At 41.3% G+C, this 27,600-nt stretch overlaps 1 protein-coding gene across 2 annotated transcripts in view; it reads right to left on the bottom strand.

Moving 5' to 3' along the window:
- ADRB2 (adrenoceptor beta 2) overlaps positions 1-26,337 on the bottom strand; it is a 125,479-nt gene extending 99,142 nt beyond the window's left edge. Inside the window, exon 1 of one of the 2 annotated variants that reach the window (XM_007474051.3) lies at positions 24,617-26,053. In XM_007474051.3, the coding sequence (XP_007474113.1) occupies positions 24,617-25,763 (1,147 nt within the window). In that variant the 5' untranslated portion in view covers positions 25,764-26,053. Of the gene's footprint in view, positions 1-11,578 lie in introns of those variants that run through there. The other variant, XM_056811608.1, reaches the window with a different exon arrangement.
- Between the last annotated feature and the right edge of the window lie 1,263 nt (positions 26,338-27,600).

The raw sequence follows: 27,600 nt of genomic DNA on the forward strand, positions 1-27,600 counted from the left end.
TAGTTGATATAACCTGGGCAAGTCACTTAACCTCTCTATACTTCAGTTTTCCTCATCTATATAATAAGAGGATTGGGTTTGGCAGCTTCTAAGGTCCATTCTGGCTCTAAATCCCTTTCTTTTCCAAAGCTATACCCACAGAAAGGCCACAATAATCGGTTAAAAAAAATCCCTGAGCTAATAAGTCAAGCTGAAAGGTCAGCTTGGGCAGTATCCTTATGGCAGTGGGTATTTTACTTATCACAGATGGACAAAGATATTTTAGACTTGTAACAAGGAAAGACTTTCTCTTCATAGAAACCTCTGACAAAGGTTTAATTACTCATATTTATAATGAGCTAAATCAATTGTACAAAAAATCAAGCCATTCTCCAATTGATAAATGGGCAAGGGAAATGGATAGGCAGTTCTCAGATAAAGAAATCAAAACTATTAACAAGCACATGAAGAAGTGTTCTACATCTCTTATAATCAGAGAGATGCAAATCAAAACAAATCTGAGGTATCACCTCACACCTAGCAGATTGGCTAACATAACAGCAAAGGAAAGTAATGAATGCTGGAGGGGATGTGGCAAAGTAGGGACATTAATTCATTGCTGGTGGAGTTGTGAACTGATCCAACCATTCTGGAGGGCAATTTGGAACTATGCCCAAAGGGCGACAAAAGAATATCTACCCTTTGACCCAGCCATAGCACTGCTGGGTCTGTACCCCAAAGAGATAATGGACACAAAGACTTGTACAAAAATATTCATAGCTGCGCTCTTTGTGGTGGCCCAAAACTGGAAAATGAGGGGATGCCCATCAATTGGGGAATGGCTGAACAAACTGTGGTATATGTTGGTGATGGAATACTATTGTGCTCAAAGGAATAATAAAGTGGAGAAGTTCCATGGAGACTGGAACAACCTCCAGGAAGTGATGCAGAGCGAGAGGAGCAGAACCAGGAGAACATTGTACACAGAGACTAATACACTGTGGTATAATCGAACGTAATGGACTTCTCCATTAGGGGCAGTGTAATGTCCCTGAACAACTTTCAGGGATCCAGGAGAAAAAAAACACCATTCATAAGCAAAGGATAAACTATGGGAGTGGAAACACCGAGAAAAAGCAACTGCCTGAATACAGAGGTCGAGGGGACATGACAGAGGATAGACTTTAAATGAACACTCTAATGCAAATACTATCAACCAAGCAATGGGTTCAAATCAAGAAAACATCTAATGCCCAGTGGACTTACGCGTCGGCTATGGGGGGTGGGGGGGAGGAAAAGAAAATGATCTATGTCTTTAACGAATAATGCTTGGAAATGATCAAATAAAATATATTTAAAAAAAAAAAAAAACAAGGAAAGACTTTCTCCTTCCAGAATTCTTTGCATTCTACCTAGGAAACAATGTTTTACATGCATTAACAGACAGGTTCTCATAAGACCTCAGTGAAAAAGAGCTTCATAAGGCAGATAAAACAAGGATTATTATTTTTTCAGTCCTTACCTTCAATCTTAGTATCATTTCTAAGACCAAAGAGTGGCAAGGACTAGGCAATACAGGTTGAGTGACTTGCCTATGGTCACATAGCTAGGACATGTCTGAGTCCATATTTAGATCCTCCCAACTCCAGACTTGGTTCTCTATTCACTGTACTACCTCGATGCTCCAGAAAGGATTATTATTATTATATTAGGTCAAAGGACCAGCACAAATTCAGTCACTTAACAAACTATGTGAGCTTATGCGTTACTTCCCCTTCTCCTTTAGGCTTCACATTCATCATGTATAAACCAGAGAGGATGAGAATGGGGGTGGTGAATAGATGATTTCTATGTTTCCTTCATGCTTTTGACTCTGTTATTTCTGTTTAATAGATGAGGAAAATGAGGTATAATGAGATGAAGTGATCTGCCCCAAATCCCATAGCTAATAAGTGCTTGAATAAGCCTTGGACTTGTCTGGTGATCTTCCTACCACACAGTGAAAGCTTCAGGGTGAACAACCCTTCACCTGGGCAAGATGACTCTTGTGAAAGAGCCTCCAAACATTTGGGAAATGAACAAGCCCAAGATTCCTATTTATAGATGGGGGAAATGAGGCACGAGGAGATGACGTGACCAGTGCCAAGGATTTCAGACTCCAGGCCGTTACTCCACACTAATGTAAAAACCAGACTCAACTCAAGAGTGTTGCTGAAGGAGGGGGAGGGCTCAGAGGACCAAAAGCTCTAGTGTATGCCAAAGGGAAAGGGTGGGGGGGAGGAGCTGAGGCAGAAACTGTGACAAATGCTGCCATGCCTCATCTCTGACACTCCCATAATCCAAGGAGATCTCAAACTGGCTTGAGAACTGTTGTTACCAAATGAGAATAGATCAAACAAAAGAAATAAGCAAAATGTGAGTCACCCAAACATTGCCACTATCATCCATGTGAAAAACATGCAAAGCCACGTGAAAAAAAAAGAAAGAAAAAGGCCATTTTACTAAAAAGTACAGGCACTTAGTGAGTAGAACATAGATTATTAGAGTTAGAAGGAACCATAGAAGAGATATAGAAGGGATTGAATGTAGAATGTCAGAATTTGAAGGACCCTTAGAACGTAGGATGTTAAACCTGAAAAGAATCTTAGAATAACAGCTTCTAACTCTGCTAAGCACTTTTACAATTGTTCTCTTCATTTGATTCTCAAATCAGCCTTGGGAGGTAGGTGCTATTAGTATCCACATTTTACAGATGAAGCAATTGAGGCAGATAAAGCTTAAGTGACTTGCCAAGGATTACACAGTAAGTGTCTGAGACCAGATTTAAACTCAGATTTCCTGACTCTAGACCCAAAGCTCTATTTTCTGTGCCACCTAGCTTACTGTTATGACAAAGCTAGAAATAATCTTGGAATACTGAATATTAAAGTCAGGAAAAGCCTTATAATACAAAATGCCAAAACATAGACTTTTAAATCTGAAAGGGACCTCAGAAGATAGAGAATGCCAGAAAAAGAAAGGGCTTCAGAATATTAAATGTGAGAGCTGCAAAGGATTTTAGAGAGATTACATATTTTTGAAACACTTTGTTTTACAGGCAGGAAAGCTGAAGATTTCCAACAGGATTGTTACAGGTATAAGATTATCCTACCACATTCAGGAAAGGGACTATATTTGCCTTTATTCAATATTTCTTGTTCAATATTTGGCTTTATTCAGCACTCATCAATGATCATTCATTCAGTCAGTCAACTGATATTTTCTAAAGTTTACAAAACATTCAAGGCCCCATATTTGGTACTCTATAGAAGACAAAGAAAAATAAAAAATGGACCTTGTTATCAAGGAGTGCTCAATTGGGAAGTGCAGGTATGACATGATCATACTTAGCTATTATTCAAACAAAAGTAAAATTTAAGTTTACAAGAATGCTACCAATAGCATTTCGTTAAAGGAAGGAGATGACACTTCCAAGTAGGAAGACCAGGAAAAACTTCCCGGAAGAGACACCATTTAATCTGAGCCTTGAGGGATTGGTAGGATTTCAATGGGCAGAGTTGGGGAGAGGGTATCCAATGTGTGAGGGGTGCATTAGTGAAGGTCCCGAGGCATAAAAGCTTAGGATGTATCCAGGGAATTGTAAGTGGTCTGATCTGTTTTGAATGGAGAGCATGTGAAAAGGAATAGGAGAAGATAAGATTTTAGTTTAAAAGTACGTTACAACCAGAATAGAGACTAGGATTAAATAGTAGAAGGCCTTAAACTCTAAAATAGAGTTTGAACTATATGTTCTGAGTATTGAGGAGCCTTGGAAGGTAATTTATAGACTGGAGGAGTTAAACTAAATGATTGTGAAGTCTCCTTCCAGGTCTGACATTCTACATTCCCTTCTAAAGTATCCCAGAATCTGAGTGGAGGGGCTTGTTAGGTCATCTACTCCCACCTGGGTCTGGAGAAGAATCTATAATATACCTGACATACCTGATCTATATAGCCATATATACCTGACAAGTGGTCATCCAGCTATTTCTTGAAGAATTCCCGTGACTCTCAAGACATCCTATTCCACTTTTAAATAAGCTCACACATCTCACTTTGTGTTGTCCACATGTTTCTCCTGGTTTTCATCTTTGAGGTAAGCAGAACAAGTGTAGCCCTTCTTCTGGGTGGCAGCTCTTTATATATTTGAAGACTTCTATTATGCCTTCCTTGCTCCATTTCAAGTCTTCTCTCGTTTGAGCCAAACACCCCTGGTTCCTTCAACTAATGCGAGTATGACATAAACTCTTAGTTTCTTTCATTTTTAACCAGAAGGGCAATAATGCTCAGTACTGGAGAATTCTGGATTGTGAGTTCCATTAGGACACCTTCCCACAATCTAGATTCTTACATTCAACATTCTAAGGTCCCTTTCATCTCTAATTTTATACATAGCCTGTGTTCTCTGGTCTCTTCTAACTTTGACATTCAGTGAACCTATGACTCAACAATTTTGAATGCAAGGAAGGGATGTGATCAGTACTATACTTTAGGAAGATTAATGAAGAAGACACATTGTTGGATGAACACATAAATGAATGCGTAAAGGCATGAATATGTCTGTGAAGTATGAGAATACAGGGAATGTCTACTTGTAACCATTCCATATTTTCCAGCTCTGCTTATTCAAGGCTGCCTTGTATTTATTTCAGTGGATGCTTTTTGCTGCTGTCCAAATAGCTTGAGGTACCAGAATATTCATCATCAAGAACATATAAAGGAAGGGGCAGTTAGATAGAAATTCAGGCCTGGGTTCAAATCTTGCCTTAGACACTTCCTAGCTATGCAACCCTAGGCAAGTCACTTTATCCCTTACTGCTCTTCTGCCTTGGAATGGGGGGGGGGGGAAGAACATATAAGTGGAAAAGTAGAGAAAGAATTCAGTAAAGGAAGAAATAGAAGGAAGATTATTTTTTCTATAACACACTCCTTACCCAATCTTTCTCTCTCAAATGGTCCCTTCCTCCCCACCTTCAATCAAATCCTAAATAATGTCACAACTGGAAGTATCTTTGAATATAGACAAGAGAAAATTGGAATTGGAATGAAACTTTGAATATGGAGCAATGAACTTCAGAGCTGGAAGAGACTTTTAAAATATAGAATGTAGAATGTTAGAGCTGGAAGAAACAATAGAAAGTCAGTACTAAAAGGGGACTTAAAAATATAAAAGACAGAAAATGAATTAAAAAAGTGTTTTTTTTCCAATATGGGAACTGGAACCATTAAGATCATTTAGTATAGATCCCTTATTTTAAAGATGAAAGAACTGGGGGTTAGACAAGGGAAATATATTAAACAAGGACACACAGCTAACTACTTAGTGGTAGTCCACTATGAAGGCCAGTTTCTTCTCTGCCTTTCAGATTATACCAATTTAAATGACTTTCTATCCTTTTTATATTTTAGAACTACAGAATATCACTACTTTGCCCATGGTAGTCTAGAAGAATGAAGTTCCAAGAAGTAATCGGAGCTTTCTGTCTCCTCTAGGGAACAATTTCAGAAATCTGATTCCTTTTACCCTAAGAGACTGGACACACGAAATGTGATGGAGTGGGGAAAACAAACAAACATTGAGTTTGAACTCAAAAGATTCGAGTTTGAACATGACTTGCTATCTATCATCTTAGAGAAAGTCATTTTTCTAGAACTCAATTTCAAAATGAAGACATCAGGCCAAATCTCCAAGGTCCTTTCCAGCTTTAAATCTAGTGACTTCATTTAAACGAGCAAATCAGAGGTAGAAGCATGGTGACTCACAGCAGGAAGTAGAGTAACGTTCAGCTACTAAGTAACCCTTTGGAGTCAACTCTGAAAGTGTCTAAGACCAAGTCGTCCAGAGCTATTGTACACACATAAGGGTTAGTAACAGCTCATTGATTTCAGCTGAGTCAGTCACCACTTTGATGTCAGGAAGCTTTTGAAAACCGGAAACAAAGGGGTGACACCGTTAGGTTGTTCTTCTGTTCAAGTTCTGGGTCAGATGAGCTGAAGGTAATGAAACCTCACAACCAGTAGGGAACCTTAGGACATGGAATACAGGCTGAGAGGACTACACAAAACATACATAGAATGTTAGAAGGAGGAAAAACCTTAAAACTGCTCTACTCCAACCCCTCATTTTACAGACAGGGAATGAAATCCAAATAGGGGAAGTGATTTGCCCAACATTTCAAACCAAGTCAACAGCAGAAGCATGACTGGTGTTTCCATGCATGTGTGTGTGTGTGTGTGTGTGTGTGTGTGTGAGAGAGAGAGAGAGAGAGAGAGAGAGAGAGAGAGAGAGAGAGAGAGAGAGAGAGAGAGATAAAGGATGTCGTAGAAACTACATCATTTCTATTTTTGTCAAGAACATGAGCAATTAAAATGTAAAAAAAACCCACATTTTTAAGACATGTTAAGTGAAGAAAACTGCTTTAAAATGGCAGATTCTCACCCAATTGACCCTTTCCATCTGTCATTCATTTTGTTTTGTTTTGTTTTGTTTTGTTTTGTTTTTTTAATGTACTTGACTTTCAGGAGTCCTTTTACCCTAAAAGTCTGAACCCATACAGTCTGGTAGAATGAAAAAAAGCAAACAAACGACATTGAATTTGGAGTAAAAACATATGTGTTTGAACACCATTTGCCATCTACTATCTTGGGGGGAAAGTCACTTCTCTGGGACAGTTTCTTCCTCTGCAAAATGAAGATGTCAGATCAGATCTCCAAAGCCCTATCTTGCATTAAATCTAGTGACTAAGTTCAAGATAGAAAATCAGAGGTGGAAGGGTAATGACTCACAGGAGGAAGGAAAGTGATATTTGGCTACTAGGCAACCCTTGGATTCAACATTTAAAGCATCTAGGAACATCTTATTAATGAAAGAAAAAAATTAAAACAAAGTTTCAATCAGGGATGGTCCTTCCATAGCTCACTGTTCTGCTAGAGTTTGCCATAGCTCTCACATACACATCTTAGTTTTGGAATCACCAAACCATAAACTCTCAGATAAATAATATCTCAAAAGGCATTTGCTCCACATTAGGCTGGAATAGAAATTCTTTCTTTAATACTCCTGAAGAGTGGTTATCATACCTTTACTTGAAAGATAACCAGGCATAGGAAGCTCACTAGTTCCCAAAACACACCATTCCACTTTGAGATAAAAATGTCTCATTGTTAATATAGTTAATGACAGACTCGCCGCCTCCTCCATGAAGATTTCTCTTTTCTTAGCTAAACATTCCTAATTTCTTCCATTTATCCTTGTTGCTTCTTTCATCTTTAGACTATCACTTTTTTTTTTAACCTTTCTTTCTCTGGGACAACATGGCATGCAGTAGAAAGAATATTAGATCTGGAGTCAGAGGACCTAGGTTCAAATTTATTTTGGCTCTGCTTCATACTATATATATGCTCTTGGAAAAAAAATCATATGACCTTTCTGGCCCTCAGTTTTTTCATCTGTAAAATGAGAGAGGTAGACAAAATGATCTCTAAATTGTCTTCCACTTCTACATTTTTGATACTGATTTCTACGTTCAGAGTTTCTCTTTGAGAGTCCATGTCACAGACACTGTCAAGTACAATATATCCACACTCTTACTGTGTATTTTATACTTCTCCTAGTATATTTTATATATCCCTTGTATATCTTATAGTGTCTAATTATAGGAGAATTCACTGGTTTCCAAAACTATGTTCTTTTTTTTTTAAACCTGTTACCTTTCATTTTAGAATCTATAAAGTATACTGGTTCCAAAGCAGAAGAATTGTAAGGACTAGGCAATGGGGGTAAAGTGACTTGCCAGGGTCATATGGATAGGAAGCATCTGAGACCACATTTGAACACAGGACCTCTTGTCTCCTGGTCTGGCTCTCTATCCACTGGGCCACCTAGCTGTTCCTGCACCTACCCATTTTTAATGATGATATATCCCCATGAACACAGCCTCCCCCTATAGACAAAAAAGTAGTCACATATTTCTATGCTTATCCTTAAAAAATAATAAAACCATAGAATGCCAGAGATGGAAGGGGCCTTAGAAAACAGAATGCAGCCAGCACATGCATTTTACACATTTCAGTGGGGATGCCCCTACTGGAAGAAATTTTGTGTCACAAGTGCCAACAAGGAGAGCAGCAGCTGCCACTTCTGCCCTCCCCTACTTTGTTTTCAATGCCTTCTACACATAGCCTTGGGCTGATTTGCAAGGCCTGGCATAGCTGCAAGAGAGGAAGACAAAACCTAGGAAGACAAGCAGGGAGGAGAGAAGGGAGTGACTCAGAAGATGTAGAGTGGATTAGATGTCCATACCCCAGCCTGGCCCCTTGACAGGGCTCCACTGGACATGTTACTATCATTTATGTGAACACAGACCTCCAGAGCTCGAAAAAACATTAGTGATCATCAAGAGGAATCACATTTCATAGATAGGAACACTAAGAACCACAGAAAGGATATCAGAGGCACGAACCTTTAGGGCTAGGAAGAGCTTTATGTCCAACCCTGTTATTTAATTGATGGGAAAATTGAGGCCTGGAAAGGGAAATCATACTTACTGAACTCTATAGCTAGCAGAGATCTCAGAGATTACCTTATCTAAGTGCCTTCACCAAGGTCACACAAGGAGTCAGTGGCAAAGCCAGGACTGCTCCGTGTACCATACGCCCATCTGTTTATATATACACCCTCCCTGAGCAGATGGGCACACACCCAGAGTGGGGGTTGGCAAAAGCAAAACCCACTCTGTCGATGCCACAGTCTTGCCAAAACTTGGCTTTGGGACGTTGTTGTTGCAGAAGGAGGAATATATAATGGACCCAGCCCCTCCCCAAGCCAAACTTGCTTTGGACCAGAAATAAACGGTATCCCCAGGGCTCCTGAGGAAGCTCTCCCCTCTTCTCTCAGTCCCCAGTCTCCAGTGACAAGGCGGAGTTGCTCCCAGACCATGATCATTGGCTGTTTCCAGGCTGGGCAACAGGAGGAAGGTCAGGTCGGGTTGCATAAAGATTGCCTTGTATGTGCTCAGCGCCTGGTGTTGCAGTCCTAAGTGGAGCCTGTGTACAGTTCCAATATGGGATTAATCCTTTAATAGAGTCAGTCATCCAGAGAAGTAAACACAAGCCAAGATGGTAAACGAGGGAAGTATGTATGTCCTGATGGGGAATGCATGGGCAATTGTATCAGTACAGCTCATAAAACAGGCAGGACATGAAGTCCAGCACAGGTTAGAGAAGAACAGCAGGACTAGCAGGAAAATGCTCCCAGGGCATCACTGGGAATAAGGAGACCTGGCTCTGCCACTGACTCCCTCTGTGACCTTGGGCAAGTCCCTCTTCCATTTCGGTCTCCAACTTCCTCTTCTTTAAAATAAAGATCCTATTTCACTAAGATAGTTTGGAATATTACCAAGATTCTATGTTCTAAAACCCCTTCTTTAGGGGCAGGTAGTTGGCACAGTGGATGAAGCCTTGTTCTTGGAGTACAAGAAACCTGAATTCAAATCCAGCCACAGGTCCTGTGTTACTCTGGGCAAGTCATTCCACCTTAGATTCCTTATCTCTAAAATGGTGATAATATTGTCCATTTCCTAGGATAGCTGGGAAGAGATAATGAGACAAATTTTATAAAGCACTTTGGAAACATTAAAGTGTTATATATCCAGGGGAATATTGTACAACGATCAGCTATGAGTGACTTAGCTTTTCTCAGCAAAACAACGATCCAGGACAATTCTGAAGAACTTACAATGAAAAATGCTATCCACCTCCAAAGAAAGAACTGATGAAGTCTGAATGCAGATTGAAGCATACTTTTAAAACTTTCTCTATTATGGGGGATGTTCTCGTTCTGCATTTTCTTTTGCAACATGGCTAATATGGAAAAATGTCGCATGACTGCATATATAAAATCTTTACCAAATTGCTTGCCTTCTCAAGGAGAGGAGAGGGGAAGGATGGAAAGAGAGAAGCTTGAACTCAAAATTTAAATGAATGTTAAACATTTTTGTTTACATGTGATTAAGGAAAAATAGAAAAAAAAATCAATTTTTATAAGTATTACATAAATGCTTTGATGATGTTGATTCACTCACTAAGTTGGACTTGAAGATCCTAAACATTCTCTGTTCTAAAGTCCCTCCTCATTCTAATGATCTATGTTTATTCTCAGATCCCTCCCCAGGCTATTAAGTGATTCTCTAATAACTTGTGTTCATTATAAGCTTAGGCAGAAAAGATGTTTGAGCAAAACCACCATTCTACCCATCAGAAGGAGGACTTTATTTCATTTGATTTGGTAAGTACAGAACATGAAGCCAAGGAGAAATTAGGCAAAACTTAATAGAACTTAACAAATCCAATGGTTAGAGTAACTCTGATGACTAGATTTTCAAATGTGTTCACCTAGTGTTATTGCTCAGGGAGAGATCTTTGAGGATTTAACCATGTGGTAGCTGACTGCAGGCTACTTTCTGCTTCCTAAAAAGTTCCTAATGAAAGCCTCAGACCACCCTGGAAGTGCAAACAACATGTATGATTTAGCAGGAAGAGCACCATCAGGCACAATCTGATGCTTACTGTGTGACCTGGCACAAAACCTTTTTCCTTTTCTAAGACTTTGTTTCCTCATTTGTGAAATGAAGATAAACACTGAACTATGGATAGCAGGCTAGCCTTAGAGTGGGGATGACAAGTTCAAATCTGGCTTCAGACACTTCCAAGTTGTGTGACCCTGAGCAAGTCACTTAATCCCCATTGTCCAGTCTTTACCACTCTTCTATCTTGGCACCGGGGTGTATGGGGTGTTCAGGGAGGGGTAGTATTTCTGGTATGGAGGGCTTGTCATGCCCTTCTAGGGCAGCTCTCCAGCCTCTGACCCCCACCTGACACCCAGCTCTCACTTGTGGCTCCTAGTAGCTGCTAGCATGTGGCAGCGGCCACACCCGGGGCAACGGCTTTGACAGGCTGGCTAAACATTGTGAGGGTAGCCATAGGGTCATAGACCCCTGGTGAACCAGGGCTTTGCTCACCCAGCATGTGAAGACTGCTTCGGCTGAACAGACGGAAGAAACCAATAAGAAGGTTCAATGGCTGAGAGGGCGACACAGCAAAGCACTGTGGAGTGCTTAGGGCGTGTTGGAGCACAAAAGACAACACGGCCATCCAATGCAGCTGAGGAAGTCTCCAGGTGTAATGACTTTTCATGCCACTGGACCCAGGCTTCCAACACCGAGAGAGTGGGAATGTCTCTGTGCATCGACTTTTCCACTTAAATCTCTTTCACGCACAAGTGTCTTTGTACACACTCGTCTATCATAGATGAAAGCGCACAAAGACAATCGTCATCCTCGGTTACTGAGAGACTACTACTACCTTGGCATCAATATTTTGTATTCATTGTAAGACAAGATAAGGATAAAAAATAATTAAAATGACTGACATTTTCATCTCTCTTTCTTTCTCTCTCTCTTTCTCTATCTCAATTATGTCAATTGAGCTTCAAAAATATATAATGGACCCAAAGCATTTAACTTATATTTGATCTCATTTCATCTTCATAACAACAGGAATAGTAATAGATAGTATTTATTCAGCATTTTTAAATTGACAAAATGATTTACATACATTATCACAATTGGCCATTACAACTCAATCAGATGCTATTATTATACCCATTTTACAGGAGACGAAACTTAGACTGAGGAAAATAAAGTGATTTGCTGTCACACAGCTAGTAAGTGTCTAAATTTGAACTTAGATATTCCTGACTCCATGTCTAGCACTCATCTACTAATAACATAGCATTTTAAGGTTTGCAAAACACTTTTCATATTATTTCCTTTGGTAGTCACAACTTTGTAAAGTAAAATACTTTTATATTCCCCTTTTGCAGGTGAGGAATGTAAGACTAAGAGAGATTAAATTACTTGCCCAGAGTCAAAGGACTAGTAAGTGTCAGAGTCAGGATTCGAACTCCAGTGTTTCTGGCTTAAAGTCTCAAAGTCCAGTGCTCATATATTATAACAAGCTGTCTCTTCAATTTTGACAGTATTATTAGCTTGGTCAGGATTGAGTAGCCTATCCATGATTGCACAATAAGTGTGAGCCAAAGGGTCAGTTGGTCAGTCAATCAATAAGTATTTAGTAAGTACCTCCTGTGTGCCTGGCACTGTGTTAAGTGCCTGGGATACAAAAAGAAGCAAAATACAGCCCTGCCCTCAAAGAGCTTCCAGCCTAATGGGAAAGATAACCTACAAAAATAGGCAAAATACAAGTCTCTGCTCGGCTCAAGGAGCTCATGATCTAATGGGAAATATAAGCAAACAAATGTGCACCAACAAGTCATATGAGAAACAAATAGGAAATAATTAAGGGAGGGAAGGCACTAGAATTAAGAAAGATTGGGAAAGACTTCCTGGGATTTTATTTGGGACTTGAAGGAAGTCAAGAGACAGAAGATGAGGAGTGAGAGAATTCTAGGCATGAGGAATAACCAGAGAAAATGTTTAGAGCAGAAGATGGAGGGTTTTGTTTGAGAACAAGCCAAGAGTCCAGAGTCACTGGACTGAAGAGTACTGTGGGAAGATAAGGTACAAATAAGGTATAAGAAAACTGCAAAAGAAATGGGAGGTGGTACTGGGTTATAAAAGGAAAAGGCTTTGAAAGCTAAAAAGAGGATTTTATGTTTGATCCTAGAGGGAATTGGGAGCCACTGATTATTTTTTTTTAATTTGAGGGGAATGACCTATGAGACCTTTAGGAAAATCATTTGAAAATTTAGGGGAAAAAAATGGAAGGCAGACTGGAATGGAAAGAAACTTGAAGCAGGCAGACCCATCAGTAGGCTATTACAATTTTCCAAGCAAGAAGAGGTTCTACTAGAATGGTGACATTATCCGAGGAGGAAAAGGAGCATATTCCAGAATTGTTACAAAGGAGAAATTGAGGGTATTTAGAGGTAAGAAATAAGAATGTCATCTAGTTTACAAACCTGAGAAATTGAGAGAATAATGGTGCCTTCGAAGTAACAGAGAATTTTAGGGGAGGTAGGATATTTTAGGAGGAAATTTAGTAGGTTCAGTTTTGGACTTGAGTTTAGGATGTCTACTGGTCATCCATTTCAAGACATATAAAAGGCAGTTGGATATGCAAGACTGGAAATTGGCAAAGAAGTTAGGGCAGGATCAGTAGATCTGAGACTCATCAGTATAAAAATGACAATTAAATTTATAGGTGCTGATGAGTTCACCAAATGAAACAGTATAGAGGGAGAAGAGAAGCGGACCCAGTATAGAACCCTGTGGGACACCTGTAGCTAAAAAGCATGACTTGGATGAAGATCCAGCAAAGAAAACCAATAAGAGAGGTAGGAGAAGAACCAGAAGAGGGAAGTGGCCCAAAAATCTAAGAGAAGAGAGTAGCCAGAAGAAACTTATCAGCAGTGTCAGTAACTGCAAAGAGGTGGAGGAGAATAAGGATTTCAAAAATCCTTATGCCATTGGAGGTAGCAACTAAGAGATTATGAAAAGCAGTTTCAGTAGAATAATGTCAGAAATTGGATTGTAAATGGTTAAAAAGAGAGTGGGAAGAGAGAAAGTGTAGGCACCTATTGTAAAAAGTTTTCTCATTTAGCCATAAATTTTATCAGAACAGACAGAAGAAATATAGAATGATACATATCAGGAACAGAAGGATCAAAGGAAGATTTTTTAAAGGATGGGGGTGACATGGGCATGTTTCTAGGCAGTAGAGAAGGAGTCAGTAAACAGGCAGAGATTGAAGATGAATGAGAACATAGGGATGACAGAGGAAGCAATCTGCTTTAGGGTATGGGAGGGAATAGGATCACTTGTGCATAAAGAGAGGGTAGCCTTGGTAAGTGTAAAAAGGAATTCTTTATTTATTTTTTCTAATTTAATGGGGGACCTAGAGATCCTCTTACCATAGAGATGTGTAGGGATTAAACAGCTTACAGTGACAGGAAGGAGAAATGATAGAGACAGGAACTGAGGTAGAAAAAGGGGAGTCAGTTGCTAGCAGTTAGGGCTGGCAGTTGCGGGGAAGTTGGCTGCTGGTCATAAGTTGGTTGCTGGTGGTGTGGGTTAGTTATTAGTTGGTAGTTATTATAGGTAGATATAGACAGTTTAGGTAGTAATTATAGGTGATTACAGGGAATCTATTTAGGCATCAAGGAATTTTCTTTCTCTACCTGTTTCCTATATTTTTCTCCTTTACTATATTCATTTTACTATATTCTTTTATTATCTCTCTTTTAATTGAACTAAATTGTTAATTGTTAAAAGCTGCTAGAAGTTTTCCTTTCTCTGGCTTAAGGGAGTAATATTAATTTACAACTCTGCTATATTCTCATTAAAACTTAAATTATTAAAAGTTGCTCTTTCTAAGGGGGCAGCTGGGTAGCTCAGTGGATTGAGAGCTAGCCCTAGAAACGGGAGGTCCTAGGTTCAAATCTGGCCTCAGACACTTCCCAGCTGTGTGACCCTGGGCAAGTCACTTGACCCCCATTGCCTAGCCCTTACCACTCTTCTGCCTTGAGGCCAATACACAGTATTGACTCCAAGACGGAAGGTAAGGGTTTAAAAAAAATAAAAGTTGCTCTCTCACTTAGTCAAACCCCTATTTTAACTCTTACACAATGAGTAAGGTTACTTCATCATGTGAGACAAGAGTGAAGGAAGAGATAATGGCAGAAGACATCTTGGTGATATAAGACAAGGAAGAAGAGAGAAGACAGATCTCGTGGCAAAAAGATTCAATTAAAAAAAAAAAACATAAGGCAAAGTTCTCAGTTGAAGGAGGGGGAGAGAAGAACCATGGGAGATTTGAGAAGAGATAAGAAGGAGATAGAGAAAAACCAGCTAATGGTAGCTCTACTCACTATGGTCAATCTTGATAGTGACACTCAGAATATTATCCCTCCTAAGGTGGTTGGGAGGAAAGTTCTATAGACTTTAAAGTACTATAAAAATGGAAGTTATTATTACTAAATGGAGTGATGGAAACAAGATTACAGGAAGTACAATGATTGGAGGGAGGGAGAACAAAGTCTTAATAGACTTTGCAGAGAAGACTCATTATTTTCTCTCTGGGAGGTCATAAGTCACTTGGAAAAGGCATGGGAAGGACAGCTGATGAACGGGTCTAATAGTTTGGAAAACTGCTTAACCTTTTTGCTCTATTTCTGGGTTTCCATCTCCCCCCAACTCTACAACCCAGAGCTGTTAAGAGACTGATTTCCTGGGTAGTTCCCCATTTGGGAATACAGTGAAAAGCCTTCGCTACAGATCACTAGGGGGAAGGCTAGTGTGAATTGGAGAAAAGTCTGCCTTCAAGAATAACATTTTAAAAAAAGAAATACAATTTATTTTCATGTACTTTCAAGGACACAGTGTCACTAAATCTTAGAGTTGGAATGGACTTTAGTGGCCATCTCTTCCAACCTCTCACCCCATTTGGGAATCTTTTCTTTAGCATTCCTGATAGAATTAACCTCTGCTCAAGTACCTCCAAGGATAGGAGGTTACTAATTCCCCAAAGTAGTCCAATTCACAGAATCAATAGGACTTATGGAATCTCAGAGTTAACAGGACAGAGAATATCTAATCAAGTCAGAGTTGAACGGGAATCCCATCCAAGACAAATGGTCTTCCAGGTTCCATGTAAAGACTTCCAAACTTAGAGAACTCACTATCTGACAAGGTAGCCCAATTCAGCTTTTGGACATCTCTCTGGAAGGCTTCCGCCCCCAACTCCCCTGGAATTACACTGAAAGTTGTTTTATTACACTTATCCATTGGTCCTAGTTTTCCCATTTGGAACTGAGCAGAACTGAGTCTAATCCTTTTACCACATGACAGTCCTTCAAATACTTGAAGACAAAAATAAAATCTCCTGGAGTCTTCTTTCCTTATTACTAAACATCTTTTTGTTCAAGTGACCCTCATATGGTATGGTCTTCAGTCCCTTCACCATCCTGATTACCTTTCTCTTGATAAATGCTCCAGATTGTCCATATAACTCCTAAAACGTGGGACCAAAAACTGAGAGAATCACTTAGATGTGGTTAAATGACTGCCTCCCTCATCTAGACACTAATTCTTATTAACATGGTTTAAATGAAGTTAGGGTTTTGTTTGCTTGCTTGTTTGTTTGTTTGTTTTGCTATTGTGTGAGCTTAGAGAGTTGAGAAGGTACTGACCTAAAAGGGAATTGCCTCATTGCCTCATCACTGGGGTTGTTCCCCATACCAGTGAAATCAGAGATCCAGGCCTCATCTCAATATGTATCCACGTGAGCTTTCAGGCCACCATCATTTGTGATATAACTGGCCAAGTAGGTGGAGTGGTTGGAGTCCCAGACTTGGAAATCAGGTGGACTCATCAGATCCAGTCAGATGTTTACAAGCTGTGTGACCCTGGGCAAATCACTTAACCCCTGTTGGCCTCAGTTTCTGCATGTGTAAAATGAGTTGGAGAAGGAAATGACAAACCACCCCTGTATCTTTGCCAATGAAACCCCAAATTAGGTCACAGAGTTTGGCATGATTGAACAATGAAAAAAAAACAAAGTTCTTTATCTCTATACTTGTACAGATGATTTTTTTGCACCTAAGTGAAGGCGTTTGACATTTCTCCTCGCAAATATCATCTCAGATGTGGGTGATTATTAATTATGATATTTCTCAACTTTGTTATTGAATGAATGAATGAATGATCGATCCATTTAAAATTAACCCATCAACTCCCAGAATATTAGTGCCATGAGAGACCTAAAGGTCATCCAATAAAAAAACTCTTTCATTTTACAAAGTTATAACCTGATGTTCAAAGAAAGAAATGAAGAGATCTGAATGCAAGCCTTCTGACTCCTATTTAAATATTTTCCTTACCACACCAGCCAAGCCACCTCTTCTTAATCATATATAAATGGCATTTTTAAAGTTCTTAAATGTGCTTGAGAAGTTTGCTTTTTTAAAGTATTCAAAATATTGCCCATGCAATCTTATTTATCCTCTCACTGAAGCCAGCTTTGTTGAGAACAATCCCTGTGCAAAATCACACAGGAGGATTGGCCCTTGGCAAGTATCAGTTAGATGAATGAATAACAGTAGAGTACACTAGAAAAAGCACTGCATATAAATTCAGAGGTCCTGGGTTGAGTCCTTGCCCACCTACTTATAACCTGTTTATACAGATTGACAGGAGACTTTAATTCTTGGTGTCTGTGGTTCTTCCTCTGTGAGCCACTGCTCTGGCACTGTTGTTGGTCAGTCATGTCCAACTCTTCATGACCCCTTTTGGGGTTTTCTCAGCAAAGATCCTGGAATGATCTGCCATTTATTTCCTTTTCCAATTCATTTTACACGTGAGGAAACTGAAGCAAACAGGGTTAAATGACTTACCTAGGGTCATACAGCTAGGAAGTGTCTACGGCCACATTTGAACTCAGATCTTCCTGTGGCACCATATCTGCCTAGATGATCTCTAAGGTTCCTTCAGCTCTGACGTTTTGTGAATCTAAGAAGAGATATGCTGAATTTTTCATTTATCAAATGGGGATAATTATAGCACTTGTGCTCCCTAACTCACAGGGCTTCTATGAGGGTTGAATAAGGTATTGGACAAGAAAAACATTTGTTGTTTGGCTATTACTATTATTTTTGCCTGAATGACTTTCCCCCACTATATCAAACTCTCCCTGCTGCCAGAAAATCAATTCTATTGTACTAAGAAAGTGAGCATAACATTTAAAATCTCCTTGACAAGCCAGCTGTGGCCTGCCGGGTTTCTAACAAGTTCCAGGCCTCAGGACAACTCCAGCCACAGACCTGCCTTGCAATCAGGCTGCCATGGGCACCATCCCAAACTCACCAAGAACCAGTTTGCCTGGGTGCAATCTGGGCAGTGCCAAATGTGTTGCTGCAGTTTTACCCAGCTGTGATCAGTTTTGAAAGTTTCACATCCTCTTTTCACTCTGGCCCAACCCTTCAATTGAAACCCAGAGCCAAAATGAGGGCTCAGAGAAGAAGGCTGGGCATTCCAATGAGCAGGTCGCTCTTCTGCTACAACCAGCTACCTCTGATAACACGGTAATGAGAGAAGTATTTCCCATCCACTCAGAACACACATAGCTCTCCCCACTTTGATATCAAATGGAACTTACAGTCTATACATATGCCTGGAATCTTGCAGGCTGTTAGGATATAGAAAGCAGAAAACCAGGGCAGTAGGAGAACTTGGAACATCAGAGCCAGCTGGAAAGCCCCTTGGACGCCAGAATATGAGAATATAGAATGGACACTCTTAGAACATAGAACATAGAATGCTAGAGCTAGAAGTGACTTTGGAATTTAGGATTTGGAATTTAGGACCATCCTAGAGATCATGAAAGATCCTAAAGATGTGCTGTCTCATTCTACAAAAGACAAAAGTTGGGCTCAGAGAGGAAAAATGATATTGTCAATCACAGTCGAGGTCAGAGCTGATCCTAGAATCCAGACCTTGGACTCTCAGGTCCAGTGGCTTTTCCACTGTCCCTCGCAGCCAGTCACTGTCTTTTCCTGCCATGACACGGGTGTTTGTCTTGTTTTTCCAAGTCGATTACAAACTCCTTAAAGGCAGACATCCAATGTTATAGATCTCCAGATCACTCCGGTCTATTTTAGTAGGATAAATAATAGTGGCACTGACTTCTTCCTGCAGGATCCAACAGAGCCAGCTCCCCAGTGAGGCACTCTGCAGCCTGTTTCCTTCCCATCCTCCCTTTCCCTGGATTCCTTCCCTCAGTAAACGTCCCCTCCCTCCACCCCCACAAGACACACCTGTCAGCTGGCATCTCAATATGAGTTTCTCATTTGACAGTTCCTGGGCCCTTCTAGCCTAGGCAAAGGAAGTTTTGTTCTAGTGAATATACCACAAATGTTATGTAACCCCCGACAACAAACAAATATACATGACAGAGAGACACAAATAGAACCATGAAAAAAAAAATCAGATCGGCCACTGTTCATTTTCTAAAGAAAGTGGAGTTTAAAGTCAGAGGACGAGAGTTCCCAGCTGCTCCTACCTGAGTGACCTTGGACAAGTCAGGCCTTAGATCCTTATCTGTAAGAGGGTTTGGAAGAAGAACGAGTCACATTAGATGGCTTCTAAGGTCTCTTTGCACACTCTCCATGTTCATATCCTAGGAAAGGCAGTTATTGCTCAAGGCCCCAGGGCTGAAAAAGTTTTATGTAGTTACATTAATCCCAAAATATGAATGACCGCAGGAAGATGTGTGCTGACTTAGGTCAGAAGTGTGCTGAATTAGGAAATCTTCAGGTATTCTGAAAGGAGAAAATATCTAGTAGGTGTTTCTGAGGAGAGAGAAATGATTCTTTAGGGTTCAGATCTACTTACTAGCTCTCTGATCTTGGGGAAATAATTCTATTTCTCGGGGCCTCAGTATTCTATTCTGTTCAAAATGAGGATATTAAACCAGGTTATTCAATTTTAGGAACTGGTTCCCCAAATTAAAAAACTCTATTAATTCCTAATTGCCTTTAGAATCAAATCAAAACTCCTCAGTTGGGCACTGAAAATCCTTCACAAGTGACTACAATCTATTTTCATCTCATGATGCCTTACTCCCTCTCACATCCTCTATGGTCCAGTCAAACTGGTCTTGCTATTTCTCATATACAGTACTCCACCTCTCATCTCTGCACTTTTGCATTCTCCGTGCCTGGAATGCACTCTGCCCTCATCTCTGCCTCTTAGAATCCCGGGTGTCCTTCAGTTCAAGCGCTGTCAGTGTCTTCCTTTTGACATATGCATACAAAAGCATACACACACACATACACACATATATCTCTACAGATCTGTTATAGAAATATCTGTAATATATGCATACATGTATATATACATGCAATTTGGTTTCATAGTCATAGAATATTATGTGTATATATATATATATTTATCATATATACAATATATACCAACATGCATCTATGTGAACATAGATCTCCCCCATCTTCTCCAGGGCAATACACACTTCCTGAGGACAGGGGTTATATCTCTACTGATACCCAGCATAGTATATGGCAGGTAGCAGGGCTTCATAAATGATCTCTAAGATTACTCCCTACTCTAAATGAGATAATTCTAGATGATCTCTTCTGTGACTTCCAAAACTAAGATTTTTTGATTCTCTATTAGGAGTCCAAGGGGAGGAGGGATGTCTCAGTGGATAGCCTGGAGAAAGGTTCAAATCTGATCTCACTTTTTTAGCTGTGGGACCCTGGACAAGTCACTTAATCACCATTGTTGAGTCTTTACTGTTCTGCCTTGGAACCAATACGTAGTATCAATGCCAAGAGAGAAGGTAAAGTTTGGAGAAAGGAAAAAGGAGTCTAAGGGGGAGCTAGGGAAGTTATAAATGGACTTTTACAAAGGGGAAGGGTTCCAAGGGGGACAAATGAAAAAGAGAGATAACAGATATCCCAAGCCCTAAAAGTGCTGTACAAGAGGAAGGCCAACAATAACCTACAACATTTACTAAAACCATCAAGCCATTCAGCATTTTACTGAGATCACAATGCACACGCCCAATGCCCATCACCCTGGTAACCAACAGGAAACACAGGAAGGCACTTGTGGTGTTGGGGAATGAGTTTATATAATACTGAAAGTAAAGAGGCCTGGGTTCTAGTCCAGACTAGTCACTCATTTGCTCCATACTCTCAGAATCATAGATTTAGGCCTAGAAGGCCCATTAGAAACTACTTATCCAAAACTTTTATTTTACAAATGAGTGACTGAAGCTCAGAAAGGTCAAGTGAGACAGCCATGGTCACCAGGGTGACAAAATTATAGAGGCAGAATGGAGAAAGTCATTTGCTTTTCTGGGCCTCAGCTACAACATCCATAAAATGAGGGTTTGGAGCTGATGCTTCTTCTCTCTCTTTATGATCCATCTTTTCCAGTTCCAGCATTCTATGTTCTCTCCTCACTCTGATATCTTATCCTGTAACTTCTAACTCCTTCCTCCAAGACACACACATATACACACAGGAATGTGCATAATTAGCCCCACAGTACCATATGATGGCATGGATGCGACTGCCAGCAGAACACAAGTTCTGACAGCTCCATCAAGTTAAAACAACTGATTATGGATCCCATGATGGGCTATGTCTCTCTTGTCTGACTCTGGCTAAGTGCAAGGAGGCCCAATACCAGGCGATGACATTTTTTGGCCATAGCAACTCATGAAAACGGTCTTCTAGAGTACAGAAAGTGCAATCTGTATGTATGAAAAGTGCCCATGCTCATTAAATCTAACACATTTTATATGCAATGTCCTCTTTCCAAAATCTGTTTTAAGGTCCTTTGCAATTCTAATATTCCAGTGCTCTTCCAGCTCTAATACTATAGTCTAAGTGAATTCCTTTCCACTGGTAAGATTAAGTCTATAGGAGAGTTGTGCTGACAGATGAGGGGGGAAAAATCATGGTATGGAAGAGAAGCAGCAATTCAGTTAAGGAACAAATTAATGATCAATGAATTCAGACTAAAGTCCTCTTTCAGATATCTGATGTAAAAATAGAAAAAGGATGGAGGAGAGGAGAGGAGAGGAGAGGAAGTAAAAGAATGTGTTTACTTTTCTGATTGTCATAAAAGTGGCTTTTAAGGGCATTAGAGTCACTCCATAAAACAGTAGTGACTGTTCACTAACCCTCTCACCACTTATAAACCTGTCTGAACCAGTGTCCTCCTTGCAACTCCAGTACCACCTGGATGCTTTCTATTATGGCAGCATTGAAATAAGGATGGGGTAGTGGATAAAGCACCCTTGGGGTAAGGGGGCCAGGAACAGGGAAGATCACAATACTTGGGTTCTGGTGTTACCTCTGACCTCAAGGGCATGGACTGTTCTGTTTTGCTTTGTTTTGCACCCTCAGTATTCAGCACAGTGATCAACACATTGCAAATGTTTTAATATATGCTTAATAAATCTGGGCAAATCAGGATTCCTACCAGTAAGAAGACATTGATTCAAATCTTAATTCTGCTACTAACTACCTGGAGTGACCTTGAGAACCAAGATGCAGGGGAGCGAATATTAGATTCCAAAGACTTGAGTTTGAATCCAATTCAGTTCTACCACTTACTTACTGTGTACCCCTGGACAAGTCACAACCTCTCTGAATCTATGGAAAGTCAGCTGTGAAAAGGTTGGACTGGGTGCCTTCCTGCTTTAAATTCTATGAACTCACGTGACCTTAAAAAAGTTCTATGAATCTGGGATCGCTCAAATCTTATCCAGCTCCAAGCTTCAAATTTCTAATGCAGAACTAGGCCTGGAAGGAACTTTAAAGACCATCGAACTAAAGCTTGTCCTCATCCCCTCTCCACTCACTACTCTCCCCTCGTCTCTTCCCCAAGGAAACCAAAGATGAGATTTAGTGATCAGGTCACAAAGCTAGCTAGCAGAGGAGTGGGTGAAGGGGAAATGAATCTTAGCAAATATTGAGCTATTCTAATTAACTCATTCTGAGCACCTCTTTGACCAGCTAATTCCTGGTCCTCTGCAATGAGAGAGGCTATCATTTTGGGGGCAGCATTTTCATCACAAACAGCTGAATTCTCTTTCTTTTTCAACTAGCCCCACTCCACCCCCACCCCACCAGCCTTGGTAGGTTCAAGGATTCCCATGGAAAGGCATAGTAAGGACATAAATTTGGGAGGCTGCCATGCACAGCGGGCAGAGAGATGGCTGTCTATCACTTCATGTCCATGAGTCAGTCTTTCTGATGTAAACAACACACAGTAAATCTATCAGGAGACAGTTTGTGGGGCAGCTGGAAGAGGGCTGCATGTAGGGTATGAAGCATTCAATCTGAATCTTGGCTCCAACACTTTACTAGCCAGAAGACCCTTGAAGAAGTTTCTTCTCCTCTACGGGCCTCAGTTTTTTTGTTTTCTTTTTTGTTAGACAAATAGGGATGTACCGCTGTCAACATGAAAGCAGGGTAGGGGGAATCAAATGAGATAATGTTTCCCTAAAGGGCTTTGTAATTTTTGAAGTGCTATTGATTACTCTTGAATCGGACTGAATTTTCTACTTGGCCATAGGATACTAAATCCAGAGCTTTGAGGGATGTCAGAGGTCAGCTAGTCCAACCTCCTCTTTTTACAGATGAGGAAACAGAGGTCTAAGTTGGTTAGAAGGCCACTAAGGTCACAGGGGTAATAAGTGTCAGTGGGCACTTGAACCCAGCTGGGCTCCTCTCCCATTATACCATCATCTTCCCATTAATTTCAGGATAAATAATTAATGGGAAATTGCCAATTTCTTATTAATAATAAACAATAATTTTATTATTTAATAATTATTAAATATATTTACATATAAATAATACATAAATAGGTGCACTAATGAACAATATCCTTAATTACAAGAGAAGAGATATGCAAATCAGAAGAGTTTGACTTGGGGTCTAAGGATTACTTGAGACATATGTTTATTATAACAGACTCAATGCCAACAGACAAGCTATGTGGAAATGTAATTCTGGGAAGTATGGTATGACATAAAGAACACTGGCAATAGAGTAGAAGCCCCAAGTTCAAGTCCCCACCGACAATTTGTGGCTGTATGATGGCAGGTAAATACTTTACCTCCAGAGCCTCAAGTTCCTCACTAGAATGGAGATAATATTTACACTGCATCTCTCACAAGGCTGCGAGGCATAGCACTAGCTAAAATTGGCAAACACCACAGAAATGTGAGGTATCATTATTATTACTATTAATTTACCATTAAGTCACCGGACAGCTATTGCAAACAGTTACCTGTGGTTTCCAACAAGAATGCTCCGCTGGGGGCTTTGGACAAACAGGTGCAATGATGTCACAGCAAAACAATTTATTTACTGTAAACTTTAGACTTTGCTCATTCAACAGCAGAAGCTGCCCCCTCAGTGTTCCTGTCTCCAACAGCCCATGTGAGCAAATAAGAGGAGGAGACGAATCCACATTGATAGCCAGGTCCAGCTGGAGCATCCATGAGGCCCAAGGGGAAGGCCTGCTTCTCCAGAGAGATGTCCCAAGTAGAAGTATGCTAACCCTAATACTTGAAAAGTGAGGTAGATCTATGAGAAAACCATCCAAACTAGACTCAGGTCCTCAAGGCCCAAGCTCCTTGAAGTGAGAGATACACTTCCAAACTCTATTCCAGGCAGAGCCCAACTGTTACAGAAATGAGGAATCCCTAGAATCAGTGCAAGAGTTGTTTTGTTTTCTGATAACTTAAACAATAAATAGACTAAGACCATCCTCCTCCCTCCTGCCCATCTCTCTCCAGGCTGACTAGACATTTCTAGCTCACAAGTTAAAGAGAAGGCTTAGTGTTTATGGGTTTGTGAAGGGTTGTTGTTTTGGGGTTTGTTTGGTTTGGCAGTTGTTCTTTTTAAAAATTGTTTCTTTCTTTTTTCCCACCTTGCTTGGTTTGCTGAGGGTTTTTACCAACCAGAGAGACAGTCACAAGGGGGTATCATCCAGAGTCTGTTCCTGGCCCTCTAAGTCGGCGCTAGCATTAGGCACAGTACCTGCACAGTTTAAAAAGCCCTCAGTGCCTGGAAGGTCTTCATACAGCAGCTCAATCTCCTTCTCCTGCTCAGGGGGACAGCTACCATGCTCCCCATTGTGCTCACTCCTCCCATTGCTGTTGCTGGAGTAGCCATTGCCATAGAGCTTCAGGGCTGACCTCCTGAAACAGAGAAGCTCCTGAAAGGCATACCTGAAGTCAGGACTCCGACAATAGATCAGTGGGTTGAAGGCTGAGTTGGCATAACCCACCCAGTTCAGAAAAATGTACACATATTTGGGGATGATGTTGTCCTGTATCACATGGACAATGTTGACAATGAAGAAAGGTAGCCAACAGAGAGTAAAGGTCCCCATGATGATGCCTAAGGTCTTAAGAGCTTTGTGCTCTTTCAAACAGAACTTGGAAGACCTTCGGTGACTTGTCCTTCCATTCTGTTCCATCTGGCTGCTGTTCTGGACATGAAAGCGACCCTCAGATTTATCTATCTTTTGAAGTTGCTTTTTGGCCACCTGAAAGACTCGAGAGTACACAAATACCATGACCACCAGAGGCAGATAGAAGGACACGATGGAAGAAGCAATGGCATAAGCCTGGTTAGTGAAAAAGTCGCAGCAGGTCTCCTTCTCATAACACGAGAGAGCTTCCTTGTGACTGGCCCGATACCAGTGCATCTGAATGGGCAGGAAGGAGGTGAGGCCAGATACCACCCAGACCACTAAGATGACCACTCTGGCCTTGCCCTTGGTAAGCATGCTCTGGTACCGAAAGGGTGCCGTGATGGCAAAGTAGCGGTCCACAGCAATAACACAGAGGGTCTCGATGCTGGCTGTGACACACAGAACATCGATGGAAGTCCAGAACTCACACCAAAAGTTCCCAAAGGTCCACATGTTCATGAGGATGTGACTGGCACCAAAGGGCACCACCGCCAGCCCCATAACCAGGTCAGCACAAGCCAATGATGTGATGAAGTAGTTAGTGACAGTCTGCAAACGCTGGAACCTAGCTATGGCTGTGATGACCAACACGTTGCCGAAGACAGTGGCCAGGACTATAGTTGACATGACGATGCCCAAGCCTACCATCCACGCTTCACCCCCCTGAGTGGAGTTGTTTTGAATGCTGAGGCTCAAATTGGCAGACATGGCCCCCAAAGTTGTCCCCCCCGGGGGGCGGGGCCGTCCCTGGAGGTCCAGGAGCCTTGACAGAGGGTGCCCCGCCGCCAATCTCTTCTTGGCAGGGGCTCAGCTTCCTGAGAGTCCCAAGCAGCTGCTGGTCCGACGCGGGCCCGTCATTCAGCCTCCGTAAGGTGCACAAGGTTGCCAGCAACGGAGGGAATGAGGAAAGCAGGGCGCGCCCTGGATTGAGCTCAACAACAGGGAACAGCGGCAGCTACTCTCCGAGCGAGCGCGCAGCCTGCAAATGCTTCGAGCCCGCTATGCGCCCGGGACTCCAGAACTTTGGTTGCCCCCGTCCCGCCTCCATCCGATGACGTCGAGCTACTTTCAGCCAATGGCATGAGGGAGACCCCGCCCCTCCCCAACCCCTCCGCGGCGGGGAGCCCCGGCCCGCCTACGGAGCCGCACCTTATTCTGGGCTCGCAAAATCTGGAAACTGCGCTGGGGTTCGCGGGAGCCCCAGGCGATGTAGCGCTGCCTGTCTAAGCACTGCAGACTGGCCGCCCCATCCTCCTGGGTGCCAGGAGAACCCGGGAGAGATACACACGCAGTGAGACCCAGGAGACACGGAGATACTGGCGCACACAGAGGCACAGACATACAGGGACACAGACATACCGAGAAAGACATTGGTGCACAACGGGCACAGACATGTATGTATGCAGGGACACAGAGACATAGACCGAGAGAGGCATGGGGCCATAGGCACCCTCGGAGCCTCGAGGACACCGAGTAACCCTAATAATGTAACCCTAAGACCTAGATACACAGCCAGACACAGCCATATAGAAACAGGAATACGCACAAAGAGACAGCTGTAAACATTGGGACACAGGCACAAACTGCACATAAACAGAGTCAAAGACAAACAGGCACTGGGTGACACGCACAGAGACAGAAACAAACATACACAAGCTACACACACTTCTGATCTGACCAGAACTCAATGGTCAGTCAATGGACATTTATTCATTAAGCACTCCTTTGTCGCTGGCACTGTGCTAGCCAATGAGGATACAAAGAGACAAAAACAACCCCTATCTCAAAGAGGTCACATTCTAATGAAGACAACACTATGTATATACTATATATATATAAATTGAAAGGTAATCTCAGAAGGGAACTGGGAAGGGGTTTTAGTGGCTGAATGGCAGTGAAGTCTGTTTAGTGTGACAGATCTCTTTTGTACCTCTGGGACCCAATTGCCCATGGCCATAGGTTGGACAAGGAATGTTGCATTTCTTTTTCTTCCTTAGTCTACACATAGATTTTCCTTTCATCTTACAGACCAGGAACCCAAGAAAGACCCATAATGAACAGGGGACTCATTACAAAGTCACTGAAGTAGTACTGAAGACAGTGGGAGTCTGAATCCATGTCCTTTTATTCTAAATGCAAGGCTTTCTCCACTGCACCCCCACTCAGTGCCAGAGCTAGTTTCTTTTTTTCTTGTATTTAAAGGTGTGTGGCAGTTAAGCATAGGACAGGGGATAAGAGAAGCTTCTTGTTTCTTTTTAATTCAAAGGAAATAGTTTTTTTCTAGCTTTATTTCATTTTCAAGTGAGAATACTGCAGGTAATAAGGTTAAGTATCAGACTTTTTAGAAGCTCACTCCCTAATTTTCATACATTTGCATTATTAATATGAAAGTCTGCTCTGTATAAAGGCACATAGTTATGTGGAGCATGGAGCAAATGTCAAAACTTACAGAGATCAGAGGGTGCCCACCTTATCTATGCCCACCTAGACCAATGAAATCACAAAGTAACAAGATCATAGATTCAGAGCTAGAAGAAACCTTAAG

Source organism: Monodelphis domestica, chromosome 1 (assembly GCF_027887165.1).
Source record: "Monodelphis domestica isolate mMonDom1 chromosome 1, mMonDom1.pri, whole genome shotgun sequence".
In the NCBI taxonomy this organism is placed as follows: Eukaryota; Metazoa; Chordata; class Mammalia; order Didelphimorphia; family Didelphidae; genus Monodelphis; species Monodelphis domestica.